The 16418-nt window shown below is 42.3% G+C and overlaps 1 protein-coding gene across 1 annotated transcript in view; it reads right to left on the bottom strand.

The window, feature by feature from the left end:
• LOC142935707 (disks large-associated protein 1-like) overlaps window positions 1-16418 on the bottom strand; it is a 75801-nt gene that overhangs the window by 26960 nt on the left and 32423 nt on the right. Inside the window, exon 5 of the mRNA XM_076080015.1 lies at window positions 14408-14690. Within this exon, the coding sequence (XP_075936130.1) occupies window positions 14408-14690 (283 nt within the window). The remainder of the gene's footprint in view (window positions 1-14407; window positions 14691-16418) is intronic.

Genomic DNA, 16418 nt, shown 5'->3' with positions numbered 1-16418 from the left:
GTCCTCAAATACAATCAGCTTGGGGCAGAATCTGTATCGCCACAAATTGCGCATTCTCATCTGGACTCGTCTCCACAGGCGAGCGCGTGCACTGCTCCTCCAAGACCCGTTTGAGAGGAGAACTTTTGCGGAGAAACTGCAGTGAAAGAGCTGATCCCAGATCAGCCTGACCTCACAATCAGACAGCAGACTAGCGGGAAAGGGAAGAAGTACATGAGAAGCTTCTGTACTAGCTGTAGCTACACCAGACAGGTTTGGCTAGCTGGATGACGTCATGCTAATAACTTATTTAGCTTTTTAAAACAACGGGGACAGATCCAGCACGGACAGTTAGGGAGTGAGGGACATGAAGCATGAAGTCTGAGAAATGGATATATAGTTATAAGTAAATAATTATATATACAGCAGTGGCGGGCCGTGCATGTTATAGCTGGGCCTGCACTCGTATAAATGAAGCCCACCACCTACAAATACACTATGAGTGCAGATACATGAATACCCGCATGACGGGATGGGGCGGCATTAACGAACAATGCATAAAGTCAAAATCAATTCAGCTAAAGCACGCATTCCGCCACACACTCAAGAGCATATTATTCATATCAGAGGGAACAATATTACCCATATCATGAAGACGACACCATAGACAAATGAACTGAGTAGTAACTCTCCTATCACTCCCTCCAGGAAACACACGACTCCGTAGTTCTTGTTACTGACGGATTTATTCGTCTGTCAACACCGAGAGGGAAAATGAGTCCACTTGAAAACACATGAACCTTCAAAGTAGATCACTTAAACACTTAAACTTTAACACTTTGTGTGGAGTATATAGGGTACTTCTCAAGTCTCTTAAGTGTCGTTTCCTCGCTCCTCGATCCTCGCTTGAACCGGACGTTGTTTCTGCGGCGCCATATTGACGGCCGTCCCAAAGCTCTAATGTAGCTCGGAGGAGCGAGGATGGAGGATGGAGGAGGGACCTCGGAGGAGCCATGAGCGAGGACCCACGAGAACAGACTTCCAGGAAGTCTTTTAACGGCCGACACGCCCCCTCACTGTTCATCAGTTATGTGATTGGACGCTGCAGCCGATCGGACTGACTGACAGTTTATATTTAATTAGGTTTGTGATTCAACATCTGGTTTAAATAAATGTTCATTGTAGTCTGAACAACAAAAGGACCACAAACAACTTTCTACATTTATTAGAAAGATTTGTGTTTTCATGATCTGATGTTTCCCTCAATAACTTTTATTATGGAAACAATTAAAGTCAGAGAGAGCTGAGAGACGAAACACTTTTTACATCATTCCTGAGTGTTTGATGAGTTTTATCATTTAAGAGAAACAATAAACATATTCTGGGTTATTTAATAATGGTCACAATTTCAAAACGTACAGACGCAAATAATTCATAAATAAGACGATCGCATTCCGCCGGTAGAAATGGATCCTGTGCTTATGAACAGAACACAGGACACAGTTTGTTAACAGACTACAGAGAGAAACACCTCTACAGTGGTGATTACTGTGTGTCTTTATTAGTTATTAGTATTATTAGTTACTGTTATTAAGTACAGTGATCATGTGAACACAAACTTATCAAAAGTCTCTCCAGCTGTTAAAGCCGACTGACAGCTGATCCAGCTGTGATCAGCTGATCCGCCGTCAACAGTAACAGACCACGTGACGCAACTGAGGAAAGGACGTCTCATGTCTCTTAAAACATATCTCCTCGTTCCTCTCTCCTGGCATGGTTTCTTCCATGCATCCCTGGTGGGAGGGACTAAGACGCAAGGAAAGGACGCAAGTGAAGGAAACGGGGATGCAATTAAGAGACTTGAGAAGTACCCTCTGACCGCTGCTGCTTCGTGCATCTTCTTGTTGCTGTGCACCGGCTAAATGTGTCCCCAGTGCAACATAGGATGTAACAATAGTTCCTATCACATATAAAACCAAATGAAAATCCATATTCATAAAACAAGTTGTACAAATAATAATATATAATATAAACAAGCATATTAAATAATGAGATAAATAATATTTATGGTAGTTAAAGCTACTGCAGTTCACTTACCAGAGCTGCTGTTCACTATTTAAAGACAAAGTCCATCCTCCTTTCTTTGTTAACAAAGAGTTTAATCTCACGGTTGTTCAGTACATCCGTGTGTTTTAGTTCCAGTAAGAAGTCCTTCTCCATTCATGGACGCCAGTGAAGACAGTCGAGCCTCCCCAGTTGTATTTCTTGAATACGTTTTAATGCGTTTGAGGCTGAAAATGTCCGCTAGACAGAGGCAGCAGATATTGGGATTGTCACCGCCCAACATGTCACGCTAGCCCACTGACCAATCATGTACTTGTAGGCCAGCTAGCAGGCTGTGACACGTCAAAGAATACGCCCAACATGTCAAACTAAAGATCTGATTGGTTGAACACTATGACAATCAACAATATCGTCCCCATTCACTTAAACTGCAAAGGGATGCACTTGTGAGTCTGCAGGCCTCTGTTCTTACCTAGAGACACAGAGGTGAAATCTGATTGGATAAAAGCTCTACTTAAAACAAGCTGCACTGGAAGCAGAGCAACTGAGGAAGACAGTAGCTGTGCAATGAGAACATAAGATAATTTTTATAAATTATAATACATGTAGTGTATTTAAGAAAAGATATTAAATTATAAAATAGCTATAACTTTGTGATTCTGTTTAGGCCAGCAGAGAAGGCCTTGCAGGCCCTGACAGCCCACCACTGGAATATATATATATATATATATATATATATATATATATATATATATATATATATATAAATATATATATATATATATATACACATGGATAACTCTGTCAAGATAGCCATATTAGGCAAAGTGAACATCTTTTCTTTTACATAGTTGTCCTCAGTCTCATTTGCTAAACTTGGTCGAGGAGGTATCAAATTTAATTGAAACCTGTAAATTAACAGTGAAAACTCATCATAGCATGTATGTGTGTGTTTTATATTATACAGAATATTATTATATGATATATATATTATTATATTATACTGAATTCCCTGTGAGGGTGACTGAAATAAGATGTCCTGACGTGTTTGTCAAAGTGTTATTTACTGCTTTTTTCATGTTGGAATAAAGGTTAAATATTTAACTGCAAAGTAGTAATGTGTGTTTGATTTAATTAATGTTTTTGCATTAAATCATGCTGGGATGTTTGCTGACATTGATTGGATGTGGCACAGCCCTACCTAGAACATGCTGCCACTGATGAAGGCTATCCCGACTATATGGGTTGTAGCTGCTGCAGTAGTGGGCCAATATCACATTGCATTAAATCAAAGAATAGTTGTGATACCACTTTTTTGGTAAATGGCAAATGGGCTTGTATTTGCATAGCGCCTCAAAGCGCTTTTACATTACATGTCTTTCACCCATTTACGTATACCCATTCACCCATAAGACTAACCATTCACACCTGTTCATACAGAGCAATTTTGGTGTTAAGTGTTTTGCACAATTTTTCAGACCAAGTACTTACATTGGAGTATTTGCCGAGTACCAATATGAGTACTTGATAACACCATTTCAGTTTTAACAATGAAATCTTTGTTTTATTTCATCAGAGGTTCTCCACTTTCTGACTGTCACAAATTAAATAATTAATAATAATTAAATGAGTTAATTAATAATTAACCTGTTAACCATGCTATTAGTTAAACAGAAATATTTAAATTAGATTCACAGCTGTAACGTTACTGCTGACTCTGTACTCATCATCACACGCTCGCTCTCTCGACCGGACACTCGCTAACGTTTTGTCAGGCTTGCAATAGAGTGTAGACCAGCACCGGAAGTTAGCATCGCACTGGCTCTCTCAACAAAAGTCAATGTGATTTTTCCAGTGCATTTTGGATTATTGCAGAAAATAAGCTCTGTGGAAAACAAACGTGTATGACACTTAAACATGTAGTTCGGCAAGATAACCTCGACAAATGAACACCACTTTTATGATTTCCGAAGCGGGAATGCAATCAGCAGAAGGAAAAAGCTAACGTTAGGCTATAAAGGAACTACACCATGGCCACATGAGCGCAAGTTTACACAACGTTTTGTAGTCTCAATTAGCTACTTGTTAGCCTTTTTTAAGACCCATAAAAAATTCACTCCTGACATGAATCTGGCGCTGTTGCATGTGAAGATAACTGAGCACGCTCCATCTGCTGATGAAGTCCCTGAGATGTGGTTGGAAGCTCTTGAAAAAGCTAGGAAACAGACATGTTGGACTACTCTTGCTTTGAAACTGGAGTCTGTCCTCTGCAGGCCCACTGGTGGACCTGTCACTATAAGCATGCACACCACCTACAATACACCCATTTCTTTCTTCCTCCATGCTGCAGTGGAACACAGCAATTTCATTTTTCCCATCTCTATATTTCTTATCTGTGTTCATGCTTCTTATTTAGCCAGCAGCTCCAGGAGATCCAAATATAGACGTGAAATAGCATTTATTCATGCCTGTGTGTTCATAACTAGCATGCAGCCTGAGGCGAACATAAAGCACCATGTTAGCTACGCAGCTAGCAGCTGATATATCTAAATATCAATGTCCAGCTGGCAAGAAAACAGCGGGAAAAACCATACGCAGCAACATAACACTGTCTCTCGCTCCCTCTGTCATCCAGAAATATTAACCCTTTAACAGTCACTACTGAAAAGAGCAAACGTCAAACTCTATGACCTTTTTTGCCACGCTAGTGCTATGGATCCATGGATGGCAAAGTCAGTCAGTCCACCACTTTGGTCCAGACTGAAATTTCTCATAAACCATTGGATGGAATGCCATGCAATTTGGTATAGGCATTTATGTGCACAGCTTTCTGAAGTCTTGTCATCACAGTGAGGTTTCCAGGTTTGGTACCACTGACCGTGATATCCTTCAGAGGACTACGGATGGACACAAGTCGCAAGAATACACCAGCACACAATGGAAGAGACTTGCTGTTGTGCAAACTCAGCATGCTTATTGTGGTTTGTGATGAGGTCAGCAATGACCAGAGCACTTTGTTGAATGAGGCCGACCTGATCCTTTTTACAGACTTCATGAGCTGAGCTGCTATGGATAACTTCTGAGCATGTCATGAATGGCTGTGCCTTTTGGCATTAAGTACTCCCTTTGCTTGATTGAAAATTAAACCATGAAACAGAAACATGAAACTTCATGGTGTACTTGAGTTAAACGTCCCAAATAACTGTACTTGTAGTAACGTAACATAAGTGCCATAGGATGGGGACGGCTACACTGAGGTACAGATGAGAACCTTACAAGTTTTTTTATTTTTACTTTACAATTTCTGCAAATTTCACCTGAGTGAGCCTGAAGAGGGCTTTAATGGAACAGGATGTGTGATTGTAGGTTGTGAGGTCATGAAGTTTTAGTATGAGAATTAAACACTGCAAATGCTGGATATTCTAATACCCTTAGGAAACGCGTCCTAACTGCGTGTGTCTCTAATATCCCTGCTTCAAACGAGCCTTATAGATACCCTTGTAGTAGAGGCAGGCTAATTGAGGCCCGCCGCTAGTACAGAATTTACGGTAATAGTTCTCCCGTTGAACATCGGAACACCAAAAGAATGAAACAATGTTACGGTTTGGACAATGCCTAAAACTACTGACGAAGCAGCCTGACCATATTTATCTGATTGAGAAGACGGTCCGGGTGCAACATGCTGAATAAGGTCTTTACTTTCATTGATGAGCAGCTTGAAGTGGAATGAACGCGGAGCTGATATCATGATTGACAGCCTCTAACAATGACAGCAAGGAAATAATGAGTGAGCATGCGTGAGGAGTGATTGGCAGATGTATGAGAAATAAACTACAAACCTAAGCATACGAGAGTGTCTTCCTGACTGAACTTATGCTAGAGCTTTATTTGCTGTTGCAAATAGGTTAGGAGGTAGTGTTGGTGTACTATAATCACCCCGAACTCTTCTATGTTGTTACAAATAAATTAAAGTTGTCATTGCCCACATCTGTCTTTAGCCTCCTCCATCTCTGTAATACTTAGACACAAACTTTGTGTGTTGGCTGGAAGGGGGCCTAAGGGCCAAACAAGGAATATGAGGATAATCCTCATAGAGGGAGGTTTTTACGCTGTAAATTTAAATTTGCAGGGAGAAAAGCCTCCTCCTTCCTGTCTCTGTTAAATCAGTCTTACACAGTGGTGAGCCGGTCTCCACTCGTCCCCAGACAGAGCTGGCCTGTCGCAATTCAAGTGTTTCAGCAGAATGTTTAGGTTGCTTTTGGACAGGGTCAGGGCAGCTCATCACTTGGTTTCTGATGCATCAGCATTGTGTTAAAGGCTCACCGGGGCCTCATTTGAAAAAGGAGCTTCTTGCTGGTGGAAGTCAGCTTCTAAGACTGACATGTAATGTGTTGAGAAACTGCCCGGCTGCTTGATTATAAGTCAAAGGATAGGCTCAGGTTTATTCTGGTCTGTATCAAAAGGTGTTGGGGAGTACCACTGCGTATGTGAATAAAGTATTATGACGCCTTTTGTGTCCCCAAAGGGAGCTGTGTGAAGTCTGATAAATGTCCTCAAGTGATGCCACTTCAGTCAGCGTCGGTTGAGAACCATAGCAAAGGATTGGAATGGCTGTCAATTTGAGAACTCCTCCAAAGGTGTCCATGCACTGGGCGACACAGCCCAACTGATTCCGGTCAGATATGAACTTGATCAAAATGATATCTGAAATGAGAATCTAACTTTAATGCAAGGGATCTCTGCCTGTCTGTCTGTTTGTTTGTGGGTCCTGTCCTTCGCATTGAGAACCATTCATCTGATCTACTTCACACTTGGCGAGTGTATTGTTGGGGAAACCAAGGATGTGCAGTGTTGAGGTTGGTGCAATTTGGACATAACAAGCTATGTAGCAACACTGGTGAGAGTTCAAAGCTCTGTTGACTGAGGTGAGCATGTAATCAGCACAGGCTGACTGCAGATCACTTTGGCTGCAGAATGCTGGATATACTAACATGACAACCAAACTCTTCTTCACTTCCCCTGGAGACAACGAGAGATGAGTGGTTCTCTTCAACGACGTAAACAGCACTTCTGGGGGCAAAGTAATCAGCTGGCTCCAAACGGGCAGCCCTTCCAAACGGACAGGCACTCCGAATAAATAAGCCCCCAAAGGGGCATGGCCCCCGACAACGCTGCAAGCAGCAATACCGGGAGCCGCACAATTGGCCCGTTCCAATTGGGAACAAGCTCCCAACGGGCATTGCACATGTATGTTTCAATTTGGCATCATAAAATTTCAGTGTTGCCGGAGCCAAATGTGTGGGACCTGGTCCCTGAACAAGATAGGGTATACTAAGCTCTGAGTTGCAGCTGAGCTTCTCCCCATCTCCTGATTTCCTTAAGCCCAGGTACCTTCAGTATCACATTGCTTCTCTTCTCGTCAGCCCTCAGCAGTCTCTGAAAACTTTTGCCTGAATCCCACACAAGGGGGAGTAAACTTGGTGACTTCAAATATATGACAAGCATAACTTTTATGGGAAACCACACTATCAAGCATTACATTATGCAAAACCTTGACCTGACCTGCAAGAGTCTCCCAGTATGGGAGTATGGGCTCCTATTCATATGGAGCCAGGACAGTGACTTTAGATTTTAGCATTATGAATAAAATGTGGCATTGAAAACAAAATCATTAGACCGCGACTTTCAGAACCCACTGGGGCGGTTTGCAGCCGAGTGTGAAGCAGTTGGGATGAGAGTCAGTACCTCGAGGTCTGAGACCATTGTATTCTGCCAGAAAAGGGTGGATTGTGCCCTCAAGGTTGGGAGTGAGTCACTGCCCTAAAAATGGGAGTTCAAGACTCTTGAGGTCTTGTTCACGGGTGAGGGGAAAATGGAGTGTGAGATGGACAGGCGGTTTGGTGCTGTGTCAGCAGTGCTGCGTGCGTTGTACCAGACCGCTCTCAGTTAACCAGTCCATCTACGTTCCGATCCTCACCTATGGTCATGAGCTTTGGGTAGTGACCGATAGAATGAGATTAGACTAAACAGTTTATTGCCAAGTATGATACACATACAAGGAATTTGACCTGGGGACTGGTGCATAGCAATAAACAATGAACACAGTGCAATAATCAAGACATAATTGAAAAATATTAAAACTTACAATATAATATGCTAACAAGCAAACAGATAACAGTACTTTAAAACAAGTATATTATAAAAGTGGCAAGTGTATTTAATTATACGAGCAAAGGTGGGTGGATTAAAAACAAAAGCTGAAGTGAATAAGGAAGCGTTGGCATTGAAACACTTAGCTGAGGCTTCAATCAAACTAATTGAAATCCTCAGTATGACATCACATACTGGGCAGGGTTATCTTTGCACCAGTGGCTGATTTTACAAACCAATAGAAGGCATCGCTCTGCAGTTTTAATCCCCAAAAGACAACATCTGTAGAGAAATACATTGAAGTGGATGAGAATAACTGCTCATGGATTAAATATAGTATTTTAAAGGATGGTACTATAAAGACGTTTGACGAATTCAAAAACAGTTTGAGTTGTCAATAAGTAGAGCTGCCCCAAGGGCTCGTCAGTCACATTGAAGATACAGGGTTCGTGTAGGTTTTAATCATTTGTTTATTGGATTAATCCAAATTGGCAGAAATGAGAAAACAACTTGTATTTTCGTTTCGTCCTCTCTGCCGCCAGCTCCGGGAGACGGACCTTCAGTCAGTGGCTATGGAACAACTTGAATTAAGCCCCAACCCGGGTTCTGATGCCGGGGGACTGCTCTGCCAGATCAGCAGCATGTTGTGACTCCAGGCGCTGGGGCTGAATTTAAGTTGTTAGTACTGTTTACGAGTCAAGAACTCTGTAGCAACCTCCACAACCTCCACTGAATGAATTAACTGGTTATCATCATTCCCTTTTCAAAGGGTGGTGCCACGAGGTGAATTTAACGCAAGTTAATTCATTTTATATAAATACTCATTGTTTCTGATGGCCCAAAGTAGAGTGCAGGCATTCTACAACACCGTAAATACAAATTAAGGCATGTACGCTACATTAGCAATGAAGCAAGCAGCTTACGCCTTCAACAAAATCATACTGAGCGAAATCATTTATGCTCTATTTTTGCCCTGTGGCCTGCTGGTGGGTTAATCTGACTCCACGCTGAGAAAATACTAAAATATACACAAAGTCGCCTGTTTATTAGGTGCACCTTGCTGAAGTTAATGTATATTTAGTTGTCTCTCATTGATACAAATGAGGTGAACAGACTGTTAGAAAAACCTCAGTAAAATACAGTCCAATGAATCAACATCTCTCTGAAACAGTTTCAACTCAAAACTGAGCCTTCATGAAGGAAGGATTTACTGCAGAGCTGTTGGACTACACTGCTTTATTTCTAATTGGGTGTAAAGAAAAGTTAAGTGAGTCTATAAATATACACTACAACTATACAGTAGATACTTTTGCCTCTATCTGATGGTGCACAATGGAGAGAGACTGAGAGGAGTGGTGTTAACTACATTCAGCAAAGGTCAAACATCACTGAGAGAAAGCATTCCTAAAAGGCATGACATGAAGGCTGAAGTGTTTGTCTTCATATGAATATGAAGGATGTTATATGGCCCTCAGCAGCTGAATGGAGCTGGTGAGGAAGCACAAAGAGAGGAGGTGATTAACTGGGTAAACAGCTCATCAGCCTGCTGTGCTGCTTTACTCAGACTGACCTCATTTAAGTTGCGTTTTACTGTAGAAACTCTGCCTTTCTCACTCCCTCAGTCATGCTGGTATGCAGACTCTGATCTGTCTATCTTTCATCTCATCTATGTGTCTCCATCCTGTTTTTTTTGTCTTTTTATCCTGTATTTCTTTATTCTGGTGTTAGAGCAGTACCTCAATCTCTAGGGTGGCCAAACTATGGTGAGTTCTTTAGAATAAAATAGAGATTAGCTTAAGCCTATTTCTAAGAAAATGCACTGTATGTATATTTCATGTCCTAGTCAAATCACAAGATGTCGACTAAATTTAGTAAAATTCGGAACCTCTTGGCACAGAAAACAATATTTTACCATTTCTGCCTGTTCAGTGTGTTACATTCTAATATTAGACTTCACAGCTTACATTTACATTTACTTTGTAATCTTTTAAGTGAGCGCTAAGGCCATGAACAGAAACCAATATTTGGATGCTTCTGCCTGTTTTAAATTTGACTTATTTACATATTTACACATACCATCATCAGATTGTTAGTGGGCCCTTAGGCCATGCACTGTATTTGAAGTGTTGACGTGTTGGGTAGTATTTTTGATAATAAAATGAATATTCTATAGCACATGGGGTTTTCTGTTCTAGAAACACTCATTTCCTGTAACTGGTTGAAAACTACACATTCACTTTTGTTTGGCCCGTGATATCTTCATATTTTTCTTGACATGGCCCACAATCAACATCGTTTGGACACCCCTTCTCTTTCTGTCTTTCCTCTTTATTCGTTCTCTCTTTAACCACAAACGTCATTTTCCTTCAGCTACAGCTCTCTCAGCTGAGAACTAGAGCAGGAAAGCTTTCCTTAAAGTGCATGATGAGACATGCAGGCTCCACTGATTCAGCTCTAATGGACTGCTCCGTCATCACCTAAGTCAAGTTATCCAATTTTAAATGACAATTTGCTTCAAATTTGGCCTCAGAAAGAAACCCTTTTAATTTCTCCAGCGCTTCCTCAAACCTACTTATTTCTTGAAGACATCCTGACGAGTTAGTGACGTTCAAGATAAACTTTATCGCATAAATAGATGCATTCAGTTTCTTTTTGTCTATCTTTATTTGCCTTGCATTTGATTTGATTTGCTATGTTCATTTCATTTTATCTTGTATTATGGAGCAAAATTGAAGTGTAAAAAACAGCAGTTGCCGGCCAGCAGAGATGGAAAAATGGCAAAGTATCATTTTCACGGTTTGGTTTTTGTGCAGATTAGACAAACAAGATTTAACGTGTTAATTAGTGAGTTTAGACATTTTTTTGTTTGATCTGTACGAAAACCAAACTGTGAAAATGACAGTTGGCGTCTCCTGGACCACATTTTGCTTTGATGAATTAGGACCGAAAGTTCCATTTACAACCACGGAAAGCAGCTCAGCTTCAGTACTTTGGACAGTGTTGCACCTACACGCGCACACACACACACACATACACACACACACACACACACACATACACACACACACACACACACACATACACACACACACACACACACACATACACACACACACACACACACACATACACACACACACACACACACTATACACTACACACATGTATTTCAGCTATTAATCGTGTTGTTTTGTTTTCTATTGATACATAAAGCTGACACAGAGGGGGGATCAATGAGCAATTTAAAAAAGAACATAATTCTACGATCAGTCATAGACAGGCAATACTTAACCAATCAGATTCGACTTTGTCATTCTTGGTCGGGGACGCCCCTTTAGTCTTTACACATGAGAGTGGCAGAACATTAGCTCTCAGCAAAATCATACATCCCAAGATGACAAACTATACTTTTGAGCTGTTTTTTTATACTTAAAAGTGAGTGTGGGGGTAGTCATGGCGGATGGTGAAAGCACAGGAGGATGTCTGGTGAATTTAGGCAATATAACCACTTTTTGTTAAGATTAATGAAAGATTAGAGATCACACCAAACGTGACCGTAATGCATCCAGGGGCGTACAATGGGGGGCCATTCCCCGCTTCCTACCCCCCTTCTTCCGGCACCATTTCTCAGACCACTCCCATGTTCTGACTCCGGCCTTCATTTTGATCTCAACTAAACACCTGTAAGGTTTCTTAACTGCATCTTGCACAGTTGCTGTTCACAGACAGAAATAGAAACACCTGGCAAAATCCTCAAAACCTCTTCTGTGGTACTTCCTGCTACAGCTGGTATCTCCTGGACCACATTACCATGAGGACTCGCACACAGACTCACAAGCTGGAACAACTGAACAAATGTCTCGCTGGGTCATCCGGTGGATAATCTTTTCAGCGAAACCGCATATTTTCTCTCGTGTTTTCTTGCATTCTGGGTTGATCAAATATACCACAGATGAATATGAGTGAACAAATAAAAGGAAAATGCCAAATGCAGCTGTTAAAAGTCCTGTGGTGATAATAATGCAGTTGCACAATAGGTCTGAGAGGATGACTCAGTTCAGTGGACATTGGACCAACATTTCTCAGCACAATCTCCAGTCATGTGGATCCATCTACTGTACTGTGTGACTGCAGAAGATTGTGCGGGTGTGCACATGAGTGAATAGTATATAGACACACATTTGTGTGTGTGTATGTGTGTGTGTGTGTGTCCATTTATCCTCTTGGTTAACTCTACAAGAATTCCCAGAGGAGCAGCGAATGTAGGTCACCTCCAGTTGAGCACTTTGAAGATAAAGACAACCCTAATACCAAACAGCCGACACAAAGTCCCCCGTGGCATCCACTGTGGCATGTTCTCATCTGAATACCACGCATGAAGACAGACTTTTTTTTGGTACTTTTACAAGATTATCTCTGTGAGATTTCTGGTTCATTGTTACAGCGCAAGGCAGAGTGCAGTTATGCACGTAACTGCAACCCGGAGGGTTTTTACAATTCTTCTTCCTGTTATGTGTGTAACACAGCAGTGCTGTGGCTGATCCAGTGTACACACGGAGTAAGTGACTGGCTTTTTCCCCAGAGGGATCACTGCAGCACCAAGTTATCTAGTCGTGTAATCTACAGAACTGCAGTCCAGATTAAGGAGAAGAAAAGAACATAATGACTTTTGAACTGATCCCTGTAAACCAGTGGCCTACATTGTTTGTCTTTTTCCATCAGGGCTCCTCTGGCTTTGGTGGGCAAGTCTTACAGATTCACATTCATGCGCTGACATGTTTTGTATTAAATAGTCGTTAGCTGTTTAAAAAAAACACTTCCAGTAAAACAAACAGTACTTCATTACTGTCTGCAGGGCCAGCCTACATAACATTTATATCGATATTTTTTTGCATGTAACAGTTTTCTTAAGGTGTTTTTTGCAGCTCCTTTTGAGTTTGTAGTAGCTTGTGGTATTAACATTACATATTTCAACATTAGAACTACCATGTCTAGAGTAATGCAGGCAACAACTGTGACTAACAGTCCAACTCATGGGACTCCTCCGGAAGAAGTCACATGGAAATGGAGGCCAGATAATTGTCAGCTCTCTTGAGAGAACTGGGGAGCTGATTCATTTGGCTCGTCATGTTATCACAGATCTGAGTACTGTTCCCAGACTAAAGCAGCAGTGTGGTTGTTACTCAGAATGATCGGCCAATGATGTAACAGCTCAGCAAGTACCACACGTGTGAGGATTAATATTGAGCTACAAAAGAGAGGATAGGAAAGTAGAGGAAGTCAAAAAATGGAGAGTCAGGGTATTTGATTAACTTCTTGAAGGTGTCCCTGACTCAAGACTGGCATTTTACTTAAATCTTATAAAAGTGAACTCGACATGGCAGAAAGCGAAAGCTTCCAAAAGGTATGACAAATAAAATGCAAACATTTCTGGAAAAATGGGTAAATATGTGACTGTGCTCACATCACTGATCACAGGATTTAAAACATGAACCTGTTGTCAAACCCTTTCTCTGTTGATGTGGAAGGAGTACAGGAGGAGGTGCATGTTGGGGCGTATTGTAATTAAATCTGAAACTCTCCGAGGTCTCCACCAACAGCTCCTACTATCAACAGGGGTTTGGACAAGTCCAGATTTACCCAGATAGGGCACCATACCAAAAGGATGCTCCGCTTATGAGACTCTTCATGCATATGTAAGCAAACTTGTAACTGAGCAACTTCAGTCCGGGAACAAGCATCACTGTTCTCATTAAGAGTGATATTTAAGCTGAGTTCAATTTACTAGTAATAAAATTGTCTTACTGTAACTAAAAAAGTTGAAGAGAGAGACGGACAAAGATATATAGATACAAATGTTGCAATAGCCTGAAGTACCAATGTACAGTCAGTAAGTGCCTTTTTACACAAGGGCATGCTGAGATCAACAAATAAGATCAATCACCTGGTAGTAACTGCCCTTGTAAAGTCTTGAAAAAGAGAAAGAAGGGACTGAATATAGCGTTAATTCATAACAGGCGTTGCATAACTGAATATCGTTCTGATACCGTGGACAGATGAGGACCGTTGTCCTGGCCAACCAATATCGTGATAATCTTGTAATTTCGTCAAGCGTACCCAGAACTATAGAGTTTATCTCCATGTGAACCCTTGTATGAAAAGTTTGGACACACTGAAAAATGACTGAACGTCCACTCCTGCCTAATTGCCCTACCTGTGCTGCTCTGGATGGTCCTGACGGTGGTGGCAGATGTGCGTGGTGGGGAGGATGGCAGCAGGAGCAGCGGCCTCCCTCCCTCTCCTTCCTCCTCCCCCGAACAGCCCTGGTCAATCGCGCGCACATAGCTGTGGCTCCGCATCCTGAAGCACCCTGGCATTGGCAGGGTGCCCATGGTTTCCATGCTGTCCATGGCAGCCTCCATGGCCTGGGCCTGCATCGCACTGTAGACCTGCTCACACACCTGCTCGATCTGCCCGTTCACCTCCACCTCACTCAGCTGGAGGAGGACAGGGGGGAGGACATCAGAGGGGGAGCAGGCAGAGAGAGAGTAGAGGGGAGAAACAGAGGGAACAATGAAGAGGATGGACATCAGGGAAACTTCCAGAATGTTTTCATTCAAAATAATACATTTTTTTGAAAAAGCACACTATTGTTAGTTAGAGTTCGGCCAGCAAGAGATGCTTTGGCCATGCAGGTCACAAACGCATTAATGAGTGTTTGCTTGTTGTCATCTATGTGATTCCTTGGTGGCTCATGGTCTGTGAAAACCCCTTTTTCAACCACAGGATCATTTTCAGGTACCACTTTGTATGAAGGGGGCACCCCTTACTGTTAGCTCTGGGTTAGGTCTACCACAAGGGACACAGATTCCTGCTACAGGGGGCGGGATCGGCTTTTGTCTCCTCTCCTCCTTCCATTATGCTAACATGTCTCCTCTCCTCCTTCCATTGTGCTAACATGTCTCCTCTCCTTCCATTATGCTAACATGTCTCCTCTCCTTCCATTATGCTAACATGTCTCCTCTCCTCCTTCCATTATGCTAACATATCTCCTCTCCTCCTTCCATTATGCTAACATTTCTCCTCCTCTCCTTCCATTATGCTAATGTGTCTCCTCTCCTCCTTCCATTATGCTAACGTGTCTCCTCTCCTCCTTCCATTATGCTAACGTGTCTCCTCTCCTCCTTCCATTATGCTAACGTGTCTCCTCTCCTCCTTCCATTATGCTAACGTATCTCCTCTCCTCCTTCCATTATGCTAACGTGTCTCCTCTCCTCCTTCCATTATGCTAACGTGTCTCCTCTCCTCCTTCCATTATGCTAGCGTGTCTCCTCTCCTCCTTCCATTATGCTAACGTGTCTCCTCTCCTCCTTCCATTATGCTAACGTGTCTCCTCTCCTCCTTCCATTATGCTAACGTGTCTCCTCTCCTCCTTCCATTATGCTAGCGTGTCTCCTCTCCTCCTTCCATTATGCTAACGTGTCTCCTCTCCTCCTTCCATTATGCTAGCGTGTCTCCTCTCCTCCTTCCATTATGCTAGCGTGTCTCCTCTCCTCCTTCCATTATGCTAACATGTCTCCTCCTTCCATTATGCTAACATGTCTCCTCCTTCCATTATGCTAACGTGTCTCCTCTCCTCCTTCCATTATGCTAACATGTCTCCTCTCCTCCTTCCATTATGCTAGCGTGTCTCCTCTCCTCCTTCCATTATGCTAGCGTGTCTCCTCTCCTCCTTCCATTATGCTAACGTGTCTCCTCTTCTTCCATTATGCTAACATGTCTCCTCTCCTCCTTCCATTATGCTAGCGTGTCTCCTCTCCTCCTTCCATTATGCTAACATGTCTCCTCTCCTCCTTCCATTATGCTAACATGTCTCCTCTCCTCCTTCCATTATGCTAGCGTGTCTCCTCTCCTCCTTCCATTATGCTAACATGTCTCCTCTCCTCCTTCCATTATGCTAGCTTGTCTCCTCTCCTCCTTCCATTATGCTAACGTGTCTCCTCTCCTCCTTCCATTATGCTAACATGTCTCCTCTCCTTCCATTATGCTAACATGTCTCCTCTCCTCCTTCCATTATGCTAACATGTCTCCTCTCCTTCCATTATGCTAACATGTCTCCTCTCCTCCTTCCATTATGCTAGCGTGTCTCCTCTCCTCCTTCCATTATGCTAGCGTGTCTCCTCTCCTCCTTCCATTATGCTAACGTGTCTCCTCTCCTCCTTCCA

The sequence above is a fragment of the Anarhichas minor genome, unplaced genomic scaffold (assembly GCF_050575085.1).
Source record: "Anarhichas minor isolate MPS153535 unplaced genomic scaffold, ASM5057508v1 ptg000006l, whole genome shotgun sequence".
Lineage (NCBI taxonomy): Eukaryota > Metazoa > Chordata > Actinopteri > Perciformes > Anarhichadidae > Anarhichas > Anarhichas minor.
This window is presented reverse-complemented; position numbering and strand designations above follow the sequence as displayed.